The 15,790-nt window shown below is 36.4% G+C and overlaps 1 protein-coding gene across 1 annotated transcript in view; it reads left to right on the top strand.

Moving 5' to 3' along the window:
• RFX6 (regulatory factor X6) overlaps positions 1–15,790 on the top strand; it is a 33,473-nt gene that overhangs the window by 4,041 nt on the left and 13,642 nt on the right. The window contains exons 4-8 of the mRNA XM_085056731.1: positions 6,284–6,361; positions 8,929–8,956; positions 13,167–13,274; positions 15,351–15,428; positions 15,522–15,635. Of these exons, the coding sequence (XP_084912857.1) occupies positions 6,284–6,361; positions 8,929–8,956; positions 13,167–13,274; positions 15,351–15,428; positions 15,522–15,635 (406 nt within the window). The remainder of the gene's footprint in view (positions 1–6,283; positions 6,362–8,928; positions 8,957–13,166; positions 13,275–15,350; positions 15,429–15,521; positions 15,636–15,790) is intronic.

Here is a 15,790-nt window from a genome sequence, read left to right as displayed (position 1 = left end):
TGCTCCTTGTTGTGGGAATCTTATAGAACGCTGCAAAGTACACGATCTATAGTACAGTCATTTAATAAATAATGTATCTTATTAATTTGTATATTTGATCTGTGGAATATTAGGTTATGGGAATAGATCATAGATAATTCTATATCACCTGGTGGTAAAATTTTTATTAGTTCTGGTTCTGGCATTATGCTTTTGGCCATGAATAATTTAGTGTAAAACTGTTGTGAAGAGTGGTAGCACACATATTCCCTCACATCCATTTTGCTAATTAATCAGATAAAAAACCGGAATAATGATAGTAGTAGAAGAAATTCAAACATTTTCTTTGTTTGGGAAAACTCTTAATTTTGAACTACTTAGCCTTGAAAGACAGTTACTCTTGTCTTTCAGTAGTTTACAAGCAAAACACAAAACAAAAAGGAGACAGAAAAGAAAGAAGCAAAACCTATAAGACTAATTTTCCTAAGTGCTTTGTAATATACTGGAAATGTCTAAAAGAGACATTTTTTACTTTCATCATTTTGGGGGGTTGTTAAATGCTGTTATACTTAGTTTTCTTCCTGCCTTAGAAATACAAGAAATAGCAAGTTGGTTCCATGTTAGTTTTGCTGAAGAATGCATGAGATATCGTCTGTTTTAGAATTTTAGGTTTTGTTGCAGAAAAAGTGAAGGTGGGGAAGAATTTAAATTCCAAATTTTTGGAAAGACATTCTATTTCTTGAGCATGTCTCAAGTATTAATTTTAAATAACCATTAATAAAAATAAAATCCAAGGAAATTAAGTCTGCATAGAACATTATTCCTTTTTTTTAGTTTGTTTGTTTTTTGGTTGGTTTTAACAGAGGATAGTTCTTGCATAATGTCATAGTCTTACAAATTTATAATCCATTCATTTCTTTTAGGAGGCAGTACACAGTCTGCAGTGTGTAGAGGAAAACTGGAACTGAAATTAATTTCAGTTATAGATATATAGATGCTATAGATGCTGAGTAGAGGGGGTTTTGAGGAGAGCAACTATTAGAAAGGTTATTTATTAGGGAAAAGAGGGATTTTATATATTGTCTGCTGTGATGAACTGCAGGTATGATTACAGGCCTAAGATGATGTAGACATAGCTTTGCAGATGGACATTTGCTGCTGGTGTTGTGTTTAAGATTTTAAGAGATCTGGCACTCACAATCTGTGCAGGAATATTTGATAGCCTACTAATTCATCAATGCCTTGGTGAATTCTTAGTCAGGTTCATAACCCAACATATTTGGTAAACCACTTAAAATGAATGAGATAATACAAGGGAAAAGTGTCCCACACGCTCATTATATATTTGTTGTGACATATCTGACAGATTGATAAACAGGATCCAATGAGGATCCAAACCTCCAAAACATATCACATGTCTGCATGATTTAAGCACAGTAAGTCAACCTTTGTTAAGTAAATGAATATGTTTCAAATGCATATATAGCTACAGAATTAATTGTGTGGGAATGTTTGTCACCACATTCCCCTTTTCTCGAAGACATTAAACAATATTAATATAGAAGTAACTCATGCCCAACATTTATTTGGCAGATTCTGTATCCCTAATGACCTTGTTATGTGCCATGTTTTCATATGGATTAACTGTTCTTGAACAGTTTCCTCAAAGGGATGAGGCATCTGCAGGTTTTGTTTGAACATCTGGCACTTGTTTCTCTGTATTTTTTTCATCAGTTTTTGTCAGAGACTTTTCCCCTGCAATTTTTATTATTGCTAAGATGCATTTACATTGATCTTGCTGTACTAAAAAGGACCTCACAAAAGGCACAATTGACAATACTACCAGTTTAGAGACTGAATATAGCAGCAAGTAGTCACAGAGAAGTGTCAGTATAAATCACAGAAGTGACCTTAAAGATTATCTAGTTTCAACCCCCCTGCCTTGGGCAGAAGCACTTTCAACAAGGCCAGGTTGCTCAAAGCCCCATCCAGTCCGGCCTTGAATACTTCCAGGGATGGGACATCCGCAGCTGCTCTAAGAAACCTGTGCCAATGCCTCACCACCCTCATGGTAAAGAATTCTTTCCTAGCCTCTAATTTAAATCTACCCCTTCTCAGTTTAATGACCTCTGATAATCTGTTTTTCTATCTCTGGTGTTGTGGGCCATGTTCCCCTCAGAACCAGAGACTCACTGAGGGGCAATTTAATTTCTGATTTCACCAGGTAGCAGTTAATCACACAAATGTCATTTACAGAAGTATTTCCATTAAATTAATAATAAAGCTAAAGGGCTGTTCAAGTTTCAGTGAATTACTAGTTACCCTCTTTTTATGTCAGCATGGACTCTAAATGTTCTAAACTGTTCTGGGTTACTGGGACTAGTAAGAGAGTTCTTCCTAGCAATTCAGTCATAATTTTTAAAGCACAGTAGTGTAGTGACATTGTGTTATTTCTACTGCTGCTATCTTTATTACTATATAATGCTAGCAGGAACAGAATTAGTACTCATTATGCCTGACAGTGATGTTTTATATGGCATTATTGCCTAGGAGCTCTGATCATTGTCCAGGACTCTACTGAGTCAGATGCTGCAAAAGTGTGAAAAGGAAGAAGACAATTCTTCTCCAATGGAACAACTGTTCTTATATTGTAGAAAAAGTTAACACCCCAGGAAAAAAGTGCCTAACTGGACACTGCAAGCTTGCACAGTTACCTATTGATAGAACCTGGCTGTGATCAGAAAAAAACGAAGAAAAGAATTTCCTTTTTCCATCATCCTCAAGGTGACGGAAATTGTTTTTCTCCCACACTAAAACAAGGCCAGGCCCTTTATAACACTCTCATGAGCACAAATTGGATTTGAGGAAGAGCTCCTACATTAATGTATGGAATACAGTTGCTGTTCTAAGGTGTGAGATACACAAATGTTAGTTCCTTCTCTGTTCCCGAAAAACATCTGTCATCTCTAGTTCTGGGTAAAGGACAAACTTAAAACTGAGTCTAATGATTCCGAGAATTCAAGTCAGAGTCTGTTTTTCTCTGTTTTTACATCCAACAACCCATTTGTACAAAAGTGTCAATACAAAAACACCCATTTAAACATTTGGCCAAGAAGGTCCAACATATTGGGCACAATTTTGTTGACAAAACTCATCAATCTCTCATGCCCATGCTAATCACTCTGTATAGCTGAAAGTAAGGGAAATTTTCTGTTTTCCTCCTGAGTGAAAGAAGGTGCAGCACCATAAATATTGCAAACTGCTCTCTTAGATTAGTATTTCGTAAGCAGCAGTTCTCTGCTCTGAATCCACCTTTTTGCATGTTGAACATACTGTGGTCACTGCTAGAACTCAGTTGTAATTTTCACAGTACATGAACCACTGAAGCAGCTCTTTGAGAAAACTGCACGGTACATACAAATGGAAGACTGTTTGAGCTCAAGTTACAATTTAATTTCTTGGTAGACTTTGATCAATGATGAATCTCAGCTTTTATCCATCATGTCTGAAAACTATTATCTTATTTATTAGGAGTGATTTAGTGGGTTAATAAAACTGATATGGCAGCTGGCCCTGTGATAAGAAGTTATTGCAAGTCCCTGAACAGCTTAAGCCTATCATTTCCTTATCAGCTATCATTTGTGTCAGTGTATGCTAAAATCAGAGCTACGAGTTGTGTAGGAACATATGTTACAACAAAGCACCGAAATTAAAAGAGAAAAGTAGTTCAACTTGTTTTATAAAATGTCTGTTTCAAAAATTTAGAGTAAATACCTTACAGTGACTGATTACATTTTATCAATTTCACAATAGAAATATAAATAGTGAAATACAAATATAGTGTACATTCACAGAAAAACATGCACATAAAGAGGCAGAAGGAAGGCATTTGAAGATGTAGGTTAAAGATGTTATTAAGGTATCTGGGATGGGTATACTACTCTCAACAGGGAGCCCAAAACAAGCTGTTCAACTAATGACTTTGGCTTGTAAGAGAATAATAATCTTTATACCCTATTGCTCTATAGAGTATGCCAGACAGAGCTTGAAAAGTAAGATTATATTATTTTTAATTATTTCTGTGTCTTGATTGGAAAGCTGTATTTCTTATTGCTAAAAATTCAGCTAGACATTACTGAAGAAAATTGGAATGATACCTGCTGTGCCATTAATACACTCAGAATATGTACTGAAAATATCTATTCTCTACATAACAAGATGTCTCAGTGATAAATTCTGATATCTTGGGCCATTCCAGCAGGAACAAGTATATTGCCTACCACTGGATACCTGAGAATATAGATCACACTACAGTTCCTCTTCCTAGCCCAAATATATTAATATTGAATTAGATGTTGAATAATCTAGACGTTGAAGCCTAACTTTGTAAAGAAATAATGTTTTTCCTTGCCTCTGGTCCACTCCAGCCTTAGCAGGAGGGAATGCCAAATTTATGGTGAAGGTATAAAAGTTTTTTTTTTTAGAATTTAAAAAATAGAATGTGATTGAAGCTGGGAGATTTAAACTGTTGGAATGAGATGCAGGAAAGGCAACTGCGTGCTTACATGGCCAATGACAAATGTGCAGATGACATTGTTAAAGAAGCAGTCACAGCTTGTCTCTTTTTCAGAATGTTCAATGGACACCCTTTGCAACATAAAGCTTAAGTAAATACTGTTATTTCAAAGAGTCCATACATGTATATTTTCAATACTTCTTGTGTCACAGTAAGGAAAGAGGGGAGAAACTTCTGGCTTTCCTAGGGGTTGACAGGGTGCCACAGTGATCTGGAAGTGTTATGTAGACCATCAGTTTTATTTAAACAGTAAAAGTAGTGATGCCACTTTGTCACGTTTCTTGGCTGTAAAATCCTGAATGCACACAACAGACTGTCCAGAAATGAAAAACTAATTCACCTGAGATTTTCAAAGCTACCAAGGCTAGGCAAATATATCATCCTAATGAACATTTTCTTAGTCATAATTTGTATCTAATGCCTTTAATCAGCTTTGTAAATAAAAAGCATGTGAGGGTTTTGTTCTTACCTGTGACAATTCCATACAAGAGCAAACAAAATATTGTGGTTATTTTTTAAATGGTTATGACCAGGAACAGCAGAGATGAGATGAGATGAGATGAGATGAGATGAGATGAGATGAGATGAGATGAGATGAACACTTTTGTTAATGTATTGCATGAACTATTTGCAGGGGTTTCTGTTTTAAGAATGCATTTCTTCAAGCTTTTGGGGAGTTTCAGTGAAATCGGTGCAATGTGTTGCAAAGTGCCTATTTTGAAGTAGCTCAGTTAAACGAACTGCCATGGTACTATCAAGCTAATATTAGCAAAAAACAAATTAATCTTTTTATTCAATCCATAACATTCTTAGACAAATTTGGTTTAACGCAATCAGTTTTTAAATCTATTGAATGGAATTTATAAGACAGGCCCTATCACCTTTGATAGATGAACTCAAGCAAACTTTGCTATGACCGGTAAGGAAAGAGCTGCCCTCAGCTTGCTCTCCTGCCCTTCTCCCAAAGGTCACTTACTTTGTAGCAAAATCAGTGGAAAGCAGTAAGTAGCTACTGCACAGCTAGTTTTCTTAGCACCAACACATCCTCCTTAGCATCTTCAGTGCCTTTGATTAAGGTGTTGGGTGTGAGCACTGCAAAGCCTGAGCAATAGGCACATTTCTTTTTACAAGTTCTGTTTGGAGCAATAATCTCCAGGAGAGCAGCAAGGGACACAAATGTGGATGAAAAGTGCCTAAATGGCTAAATAACTCAGACTTAGTCAGCCCACAACCTGGCAGAAGAATAAATGAATGACACATTATCATTATTAATCATAGGAGGCTGAACATTAAGTTATAAGGTACACTGGCAAGCTATTTTCAGTGAGAAGTGCTCTGAGGGACTGTCTATATGTAACAGTGGCAACACAGATAAACCTGGTAGATCAAACCCAGCCCCCATTCAAACAAATGAAGTAAAATGAAACAGAAATTAGGGAAAAGAGATAGAACATGTTTCTGGATTTTCTGGTCCAGCTACATTCTTGTAAGAGAGAAAATATTTTAAATTTAATGCTTGTATTTTGGATCAAATCATGACAATACTGTTTTCTACGAGACTAGATTTTGTTCCATGTCAGTTCCATGTTTTGTTAGACCCTGTTTAGCAAAGTTTTCAGAAAGCATTTAAAATCAATTTGACAGCTTGCTTTACTTTCAATTTGGCAGCTTGGTTTACTTGCCATGTCACTCATACGCTCCTCCTTTTTTTTTTTCTTTTTCCTGCAGGTATCACTATTATGGAATTGGCATTAAAGAAAGCAGTGCATACTACCACTCTGTGTATTCTGGAAAGGGCTTAACCAGGTAAAACAGCATTACTTCTAAGACTTAATCAGTGAAGGTCTAACTATAACCTTCCCTTAATAAAGTATTTTTAAGACTCTAATTTCCATTTCTACCAGAACTAGTATTGTTGCTTAACTCAGTGATTTAAGAGGTTGGTCTAGATATTTTGCTAATGTCTTTCAGTTTGACCCCACCAAAGTCAGTGTAGAGCTGCATCAACTTATAACAGCAGAGCATTTGTTTGAGTTTGTATGGGGCAGCAAAGTCCCATTTCCAGAACACTTGTCTAATTTTGTTTGCTTGTGTTTCACCCTGTGAGTTCTCTCCCCAGGACAGCTTTCCATTATGAAACGTGTAGAGAATGGTGTGAAGCTGGCACCTGTGGGGCAGGAGGGAGGGGTCAGTGTAGATTAATATTTACAGGTCCTTTGACTGGCTAATATCAGTTTAAACCTAACCCAGGAAGCTCTAATTATATTTATTTAAGGGACAGCTAGCAGGATCAATACGTTACGATAGCTGCCTGTTGGTTTGCTGAAGATTAATAGTTCGTAAAACAAATGTCTCTGTTCACATATGGCTTGAATGACGGCTTTCATTGTCTGTGGCAGTATACCTGGATAAGTGGGTCTTTGAGAAAGGAAAGGAATAAATGAGTTTATAATCACACACAGAAAATTCAACTGGTGACAAATTTAGGTTATATCCAAAGAGACATTTTCCAAACAATAGGACAAGTGTGAAAATTGAGGGTAATGCTGCCAATGATGCTTAAAGAGGGAGGGTTCTCTCCACAGCAACACTTAGGGTGTAATAGATTGGAATATGATATTTCTTTGTTTGGTATTTATCCGGAGCTGTGGAAGTGTTGCTGGTACACAGTGTATTTTTCTTTCATTATACAGAATTATCTTGAACAATTTGTTCATTTCGTTGACTAAAAGAGAGTTATTTGCATTTAAGGGACTAAAATAATTCTTATCCTCAGCTTTATATCAGGCAGGCACAATCTAGCAGCAATGAGTGCAAAGAAAGTTGAGATTCTGCAATATTTCCCAAGGCTGAATTTCTGACAGTATACACTCACATAAAGATGGCATAGATACTCTTTAAGATTTTCAGGACTAATCACTAGATTCACTAGATTCACTGGATTTACTAATTAGGAACCTTTTCTTTGTGTTGGGACCTGTGCTGTCCTGTATGAGATGTTGAATTTTCAGGGGCCAGCACTTAAATTGCCTCCCTACCTCATTTAAAACAGAAGCTCAAATGCTCATTTTGTACAGTCTGGCCCATCATGGTGGTTGGATTTTTCTGTGTGAAGAGTACAATGCAGTAGCCTGGGGTTAATAACCAGCTTCTGGATAAGGAAAGAGCTAAGCAATGTAGGGATGCAAAACTGAATCGCCCAGTTCCTGGCTGCTGCATATAGTGATCCATAAAATCTGTTCTTTTGTCTCTTCTAGTAGGTGAGTCTCTGGAAAAGCAACACTAGCAGATGCTGCCTCATATTTTTGCTATATATTCTGTGTACATTTTGCTGAACATGTGGAAATCAGGAATCCAAAACAAATACGTCTAGCCATGAAGTAAATTAGATCCATGTTGTAATCAGCTGAGTGATGCCTTTGTTTATACTTAACTATCAGCAGGCAAGGGAACTGTCTAGGTGACATGTGATGGATCATCATGTGGTGGGAACTGTCAGGCACCTGTGCCAGGCCTGGGCAGGAAGAATTCCACAGCTGCTCAGCCTCTGGATTTCTGTCCTGCCAGAGGGCATCTCAACAGCAGGAAACCATGATATTGCCACTAATAATTATGAGACTTCATGTGGCCCGCAGTATCTTATCAGTTGGCAGCTAGTGGTACAGGAAATAACAATAATCAAACAACATTTATCATTATACTGACCCATTAGAATAGTGATTATTACACATTCTCTACTTTAGTAGTTATAAGTTAAAATGATCTTTCTGATTTCTGCACTGAAGGGTTGCCTGATAGTCCAATGACTTCATTGGGAATCTCTCAATTGAACTCTTAATAGTACATTCACTGTACTACAACACATTTTTGCCAGTTAAGGAATCTTATATCTCAGAAATGTATTTCATTGCATCAAATTCATACTGTAGTGAAAAAGAATAGGAAATCACTATGATTTCTTAATTTTTCCCAAGAAACGTAAATTACATATATATATATATACATATATATATATTATTTTTTTATAAAGACCTTATGGACTTGCACCTATGCTACACTTTTGCTGTTTGTGAAGTGGCAAAGATCCAAACAAAAACCTGAAACCAGATTTTATACTTTACTGTTTAGTCAGTGGTCTTAGTCTTCATGTTTATAGGGCATTGGTAGGTTTCCCGTTATCCTCAGGCATTTGCAAATCAGTTGAAGAAGTTAAGAAAAAAAAATTAAAAGTCCCATAAAAACCTGTAATTGCATTTTGAAAAACGTGATCATTTTTCTTAAAGATCAAGTGTATATATACATATATGTAGATATATAATCTCCACAAACATTCTGCTTAGGAAAAAAATAATCAAATGTGTTTATTTTCAAAGGTTCTCTGGAAGCAAGCTAAAGAATGAGGTAAGTGCTGTAATCTGTTTCCTTCTGTTATAATCCAAGTACAACGTGACCTGTGGTTTCCTTCACATTAACTTCTTTGAAAATTGCAGTATTATTTTTCAATAACATTTGACTGCATAAATTTTTTAACAAAGCTGAGTATTTGATCCTCTAAATATTCAAAGAAAAATAAGATTGGAAAAGGCCTTCGAGGGTTCCCTTTGCAAGCCAGTTACCCATAACCATATTTAAGCAAAGAATCAAGCTCTAGCTTTAGTATTTTTGCATGTTACTTTTGCAGGAGGACTTTTTCAGAATCTCATTTGTCTGACTGGAAGCTGAAAAGAATTTTTTAAAAATAAACTGAAAGTTCTGCCTCCTGGTCAGGATTGCCTTTCTCTATTTTTTGCTCTTCATGGCATTTTGTTGTGATGTATCTTTTTACTACTTTTGATTGCTGGATGGGACAAACAGCAGCTTTTAGTTACTTCTTATCAGCCTTACAGCCTTTCACTGTACTTGTTCTGATTTTAACATCTTCAGAGTAAAAAAATCACCTGGTCTTTTAAATTACATGTTTCCAATTTCTATTAGAAATATCCGTTCTGATGAACCCCAGAACTGGATCTGGTTTTGTTGGTTTTTGTTCTCCAGGCCCCCACAAGTAGTCTACATTTTTACTACTGTATACTATGGTATAGTCACTGTCATTCTGCTCATATTTATCATAGAAAATTATGGATTATTTTACATTAAGGGTTAAGGGTTGCTCCCAGTATTTTTCTTTGACACTGAGTTCAACTGGCACGGAATATCCTGCATCCGTATTATTAAACTGAACCTGCAAAAGGACGCAGAGACATCTCTGCCACATTGCCACAAAGAAATGTCCCTAATGTGCAGTACTTGTTGAAATATGACTAGAAGGTGTTTGGGATACTGCTAATTGGCATGGGCTGAAAGAATGCCAGAGGCCATGCTGAGTAATACTGTTCCAGTATTGCCTGTTTCCTGACACCATTTAATTTACTAGACTAAATATACCTTCTGCGATCAACTGATACACAACAAGCCTTTCACCTTTTTCATTTACAGATAAGCAACTCCTAGCTGATAACAGACATTTTTGTTGGTCCCCGAGAGTGTAGCTTTGCTCTATTGACTTTTATCCCCCTTATTACCATTATCTCAAAGCCATCCAGATCTTTCTACATGACCTCTTGGTCTCTCTCTATTGGTGATTTCATTAGCTCATATCAACTGATTTAATCTGTGAAATGTTCAATGAGGTCAGCCCCACATCTGATCTTTGGGAATCTTCACTTCAATCCCTTTTCAACCCAGTAGTTTCCCTGTCAATACAACTTGTTAGCGTTTCAGCTGGAGTCAGCTTCTTAAACATTTTTACATTCTTTTACTAATCCCCACTCTCTCCAGCATAACTAATCATTTCCCATGGTGACACTACGTCAAGTATTTTAGTGAGGTTCAGATAGATCAGATCTGTTGCATTTTCGCTGTTCAGATAATCTGCTGTCTTAACAGGGGTAGTTCTGTGCCATGGGATAACCCCAACATATTCATGAGCACTACGGCATTCATTTGTTCAGAGTTTTGGGATGGAATATATCTGGTTCCCTTGCCATAAATGGATGCATTTTTTTTTCCATCTCTGATGTGGCGTTCCCAGTCTGCCTTGGAATTGACAATTCCATAAATCTGTTTTGTTTTGGCTCCAAATTTCCTTTGTCCTCCCAGAAAAAAATATTCACAGATAAGTCAGTGGAAATACATGAGAAAGGGCACATCACTGTGAGTTCTTGATTGTTTAGCTCTGTATTGTCTGAGATTATTCAGGCAGGTCCTAAGAGAAAAAAAATCTTTCATGGTCAAAACTGAATTACAATAATCTCAGTGTACTGAAAAATTGGCATTATATTTTCATTAGTGTGAACAGGTGACAGATACATCCTTATTCATTTGCTTGAAAGTACATGCAATTAGGTATTCCAAAAAGATTTATAACGATTGCATAAGGTGTAATTCTCAGTGGGAACATAAAGACATTGGAAAGATGTTAAAGCACTGATTGTCTAAATATACTGAGTAAATGGCATTTGAATGAACACTTATTGAGTGCCAGGGACACTGTTTACTTCTGGTATGTTTTATCGCATATTCTAGTATTCTCTCTGTAGGGGGAGATATCAGCAAATTCTTTTATCTAAACCAGTTAGTGCACCATTAGAGCCTGCATGGTTAATTAGGCAGATAATATTACTGTCATTATCTTAATGTTAAATGGCCATTAGAAACAGATGGCATTAAATTGAAAGGGCAAGTGGCAGTGGGTTAAAATATTAAGCCTAGAACTGAGGCACAGTCATATAAGTCCATTAGCAAGGTAAAAAACATTGCAGATTATCTTCTCTTAAACCTCCCACCACCATCACTGCCGTCTTTTAAATGAACAAATCCCTTTCAATCAGAGCTTTTAATATATTTCATGGGTAATTGCACAATAAAATCATTAAGATTACTCCTGTTAAAAAAAAACCCTCCTTATACTGATAGGTAAAATTAACACTGCAAAAGTATTGACACGAAGAAGTACTAATGTTTCTAAATTTCTACAATTTCTTTTACTTAGAGCTTTATATGTGTTTGAGTAGCAGATAGCACAGGCAAAATAAGTTTACATGATGTATGCTTTTTTTTTTTTGCTGTCTGTTTTTGCAGACATATCACCCTATAAAAATAGGGCTGTATTTATGTTGAATAAGTCAGTTACAGCTATGGTTTTCTGAATTCAATATTTGAGAGCATTTCACTTGAAACTAGCCTCCAATTAATGAGTCAACATGTACAGGAAAATAATATCATTTGCAAGCTTCTACACTATGTGTTGCTCTGTATATATACCATTCCCACTTCAGTGCAATCTAACTGTAGGCAAAGGGGTAGGAAAAGGTCACTTCAAGTTCCATTCAAGTGCCTTTTCCATGATCATAAATTTCATCCATTTGTACAGAGGGAATCTGCTCAGAAGTAATAGATTTACCACAGGAATATGCAGAAGGCCAGCTCATAGCTCTGCACACTGACTTGACATAAGGACTGGTTAGGCTAAAATAGACTGAAGGGTTTCAGCCTAATAGTCTTCCTTTGATTTGAATGCAATCCTATCAGAATAAGTATAGTTCAGCCAGTAAGGACAGAACCATAACACAGATTGTATTGCTTCTCTTGAGGATGAGGGCTTCCTCTTAATCATAGCATTTGAGAGACTAATAGGCCTAATGTGGTGTGCATTATAAATATAAGCGTAGTTACACTATTTTGCCCCAGGATATACTCAAGATCTTTTCTTGGTCTGTAAGTAGTACAAGATGTGTGTGTCTGTAATATTTCAGATGTCACAAGCTAAGGAGGCTTGAGATGAGAACTCTAAGAACGGAAAAAACTCTCAGATCAATAGAATTTGGCATGAGTCAGGAGGGATTTGTCTGTTCTCCAGGTCAGCATTGAATGTGTCTCAACAAAGTAACTGGAAAACCCTAAATGGGAATATCTTACTGAGAGAGGGAATATTCTTACTGAGATGTAAAACTGAGACTTCATGTCAAGTCTGCCACAACCACAGAAAGCAATGTAATAAATACATGGCACAGAAGTATCCATAAATCCTATATCCCATCACATCCATAACACCATAAACTATTACCAAATTTCATGAGAAACAAAAACAATGGTTGCCGTAATAAAAGAGCAAAAATCACTATTGCTGTGCTATCAGAGCAGGGAGAGAGCAGGGAAGAACAGTAATATCTCCACTACCCTAAATTGTTGCACTGGAAAGATATAACTTGGGGTCTCCCTGAATCACAGGATTACAGTCCACACTCTAGAGGAGAGTAGTGCTCTGCTTAGGTTTTAAATTTAGATCAAATCCAAAACTTGTAGAATTCCTTGAAATAATGTGTATCAAAAGTTACATCACTCTGAAAACTGAGTTTGGTGGAATTTAGATCTAGACACATATATAATAATCTTCCCGAGCTGGTACCCAGATCTGGATAAACATCAATATTTTTAAAGGATTATCTGAATGCAAGTATTCTGGAATATTGAGATACTCATGCGATAACATACAAGTTTAGCATTATTTTTTTGTTTCAGATGTAACAGTATTAGCTGTTTCAATGTCCCTGTTTTTTTCCTTTCATTTCAGGGTGGTTTTACTCGTAAATATTCTCTGAGTTCCAAAACTGGAACACTCCTCCCAGAGTTTCCAAGTGCTCAACATCTTTTGCTTCAAGGGTGCATTTCTAAAGACAAGGTAAAATGGGGGGTCTTCTCTTCTGTCTTAGAGATCAAAAATTTGCCACAGAATGTTTCTTCATATCTTAGCCTTTGAGGTATTGACATGAAAGAGCCAGAAATGTCCATAATCAAACAGAGGTGACTGATTTATAGAGGGGGCAAACCTTTACTAACACCGATTAACCGGCTTTCCAATGGAAAGGTGGTTGAATTATTTACCTATTAACTGACCCAGTATTTTACAAACTGATGGTATGTAAGACGGGGAGAGGAAAACAAACAAATAACTGAGAGTTGTATTCTTTACAAATAGTTTTGGATTTAAGGTAAATTTTGTTCTGATTAGAACAGACCAAATAGTTCACAACAGATAATCAGATGAAATTTACTGTCTTTCATTAATTGTTTGGAAAGAGACTGAAAATCTGAACATGTTTGGTGTTTTTTTAAATTACTTAAATCATTCCTCAAATCAATTCTTGGTATTGCTTAGCCTAAGGATAGCTTTTCAGTTGGAAGTATCTCTCTCATGTTTTATGTCTTTGACTTTTTGCCTATGTGTTATATCTGTGTTCTTTCTGGTCACATTACAAGCTGCTACATCCCTGCTCTGTGCTAGAAATCTTTTGACAAACATCTTCAACTTTTCAATTTAGCCCCCAGTGCAGGTGATGGTGGTGACTGGTTTGAAATACATCGCTTTAAAGCATTTTGTTTTATGACCCCCTCCTCCTTAGCTTGTTCTGTGAAAGAAGTGAAGCCTAGGATTCCTGTAAGGAGAAGCTAAACAAAATAAGTAATCTTAGCTGGAAATCTTACCGTTCCTAAAGAAAGCCCAAGAACTGTTGCACTGAGCAGTGGGCACCACCTGCTGCTATAGTCTCCATCTGTGAAGTGACATCTTTCATATATAGAGCATTCAGATTAAATTTAAATCTGACAAATATTTGAAGTTCCTTGAACACCCAACGCAGCAGTGTAAACAAAACTGATTTTTGCTGTTCCAACGATGGAGAAAAACATCTAACTCATTCTCTCTTAATTTTTGTGTCAGTAGCATTGTGTATGACTGTCTGGGAACAGACTCATTGATTTATGAGGAGACTGTGGGAAGAGAAAATTAAATTTCCGTGTGTCTCCTGCACTCTTGTTTTACCCAAACTTTAAACTTCCATCGACTCCGTTCAAAATAATTCATTAAAATGTTCTTGAATCTCACATTTTGCTATTTCTTTTCAAATATGCACTGTTAGAAAAGCAGCTCTGAAAGTCAGAAGGGCCTGTTATCAAAGAAATCTATATCCTGAATCTATTGCAGTAAGATGGCACTAAGTTCATTCAAAATCTGACAGTGGTGTGCTGAAGAAGTTCACAAGCTGTGACAAACCTTCTTTGATTCAGGACCGTAACACTGGTTTTGCAAGCACTTTTCCTTCCTTAAAATAGTTTGCATATTTCTTGTCTTATATTTTGCTAAAATAAAAAAAAAGAATACTACTTTATTTTTTCTGATTTTTTTTTTAAAGTAAGGGAGCACTCCACTCAGATGAAGTAGCCTGATGAGGTAAAAGGGAGTTCTGCTTTTTAAAGTTCATTTCGTGTGAGGCAGTGATTAAACTTTGACCAAATGACTGGCAGCTATTTTCTCATTTGTCCCAACTAGGTGATGTTTCAGAACACTCATAGACGCCTATAGTAGCCTAATGATTAACTTGCACGGCTCTTTGGGATTAATCTTAGCTTTAGAAAGGTGAATTTACTTTACCATCTGACTGAGTAATCTGGCTATTGCCTTACTTTATTATCCACATTTTCACAGTGTATACAGGTTCAGATGCTGCATTTCTAACTACAGCATCAGTGCTTGACTTAAATAATGCTTGAATAGTAATGGCATAAAGCTGTTGATAAAACTACAGATGAGTGACATCCTCACCACTTCTGGATATACAGGCTGCCTATTTGTAAATATGCATTGCAGTACAGTTTATATTATGTATTTAAATACTTAGCTACAGAAAGCAGAAACTTAGAACGCCATAGCAGTAAAGAATTAAGAAAGTCTATTTAATATTTCTTTCTTCCAAAATAGGTAGATACTCTTATCATGATGTACAAAACACACTGTCAGTGTGTCCTTGACAATGCTATTAATGGGAACTTTGAAGAGGTAAGGTTGTTTGAACACACACTCTTGATACATATGCATGGGGAGCCAAGAAAGCATGATTTATGTCTCTGAATCTGGTTCCTGTTCCTTTAGATCCAGCATTTCCTATTACATTTTTGGCAAGGAATGCCTGACCATCTTCTTCCCCTGCTTGAAAATCCAATCATCATTGACATTTTCTGTGTCTGTGACTCCATACTGTATAAGGTAAGTTAGGCATTAAGCTATGAGGGTAATCTCAACCACAGTACAGCTTTTGTATCTGTGAAAAGATAGAATGACAGGATGCCATGGCTGCTCTCTGCTGTAAATCAGCAAGGAAATCATTGAAATAAAGAAATAAGATGGGCACCTGTAAGAGC

Source organism: Lichenostomus cassidix, chromosome 3, assembly GCF_008360975.1.
Source record: "Lichenostomus cassidix isolate B80296 chromosome 3, HeHo_3.0, whole genome shotgun sequence".
Taxonomy (NCBI): domain Eukaryota; kingdom Metazoa; phylum Chordata; class Aves; order Passeriformes; family Meliphagidae; genus Lichenostomus; species Lichenostomus cassidix.
Note: the sequence above shows the minus strand (reverse complement) of the source record. Positions and strands in the feature narration are given on the sequence as shown.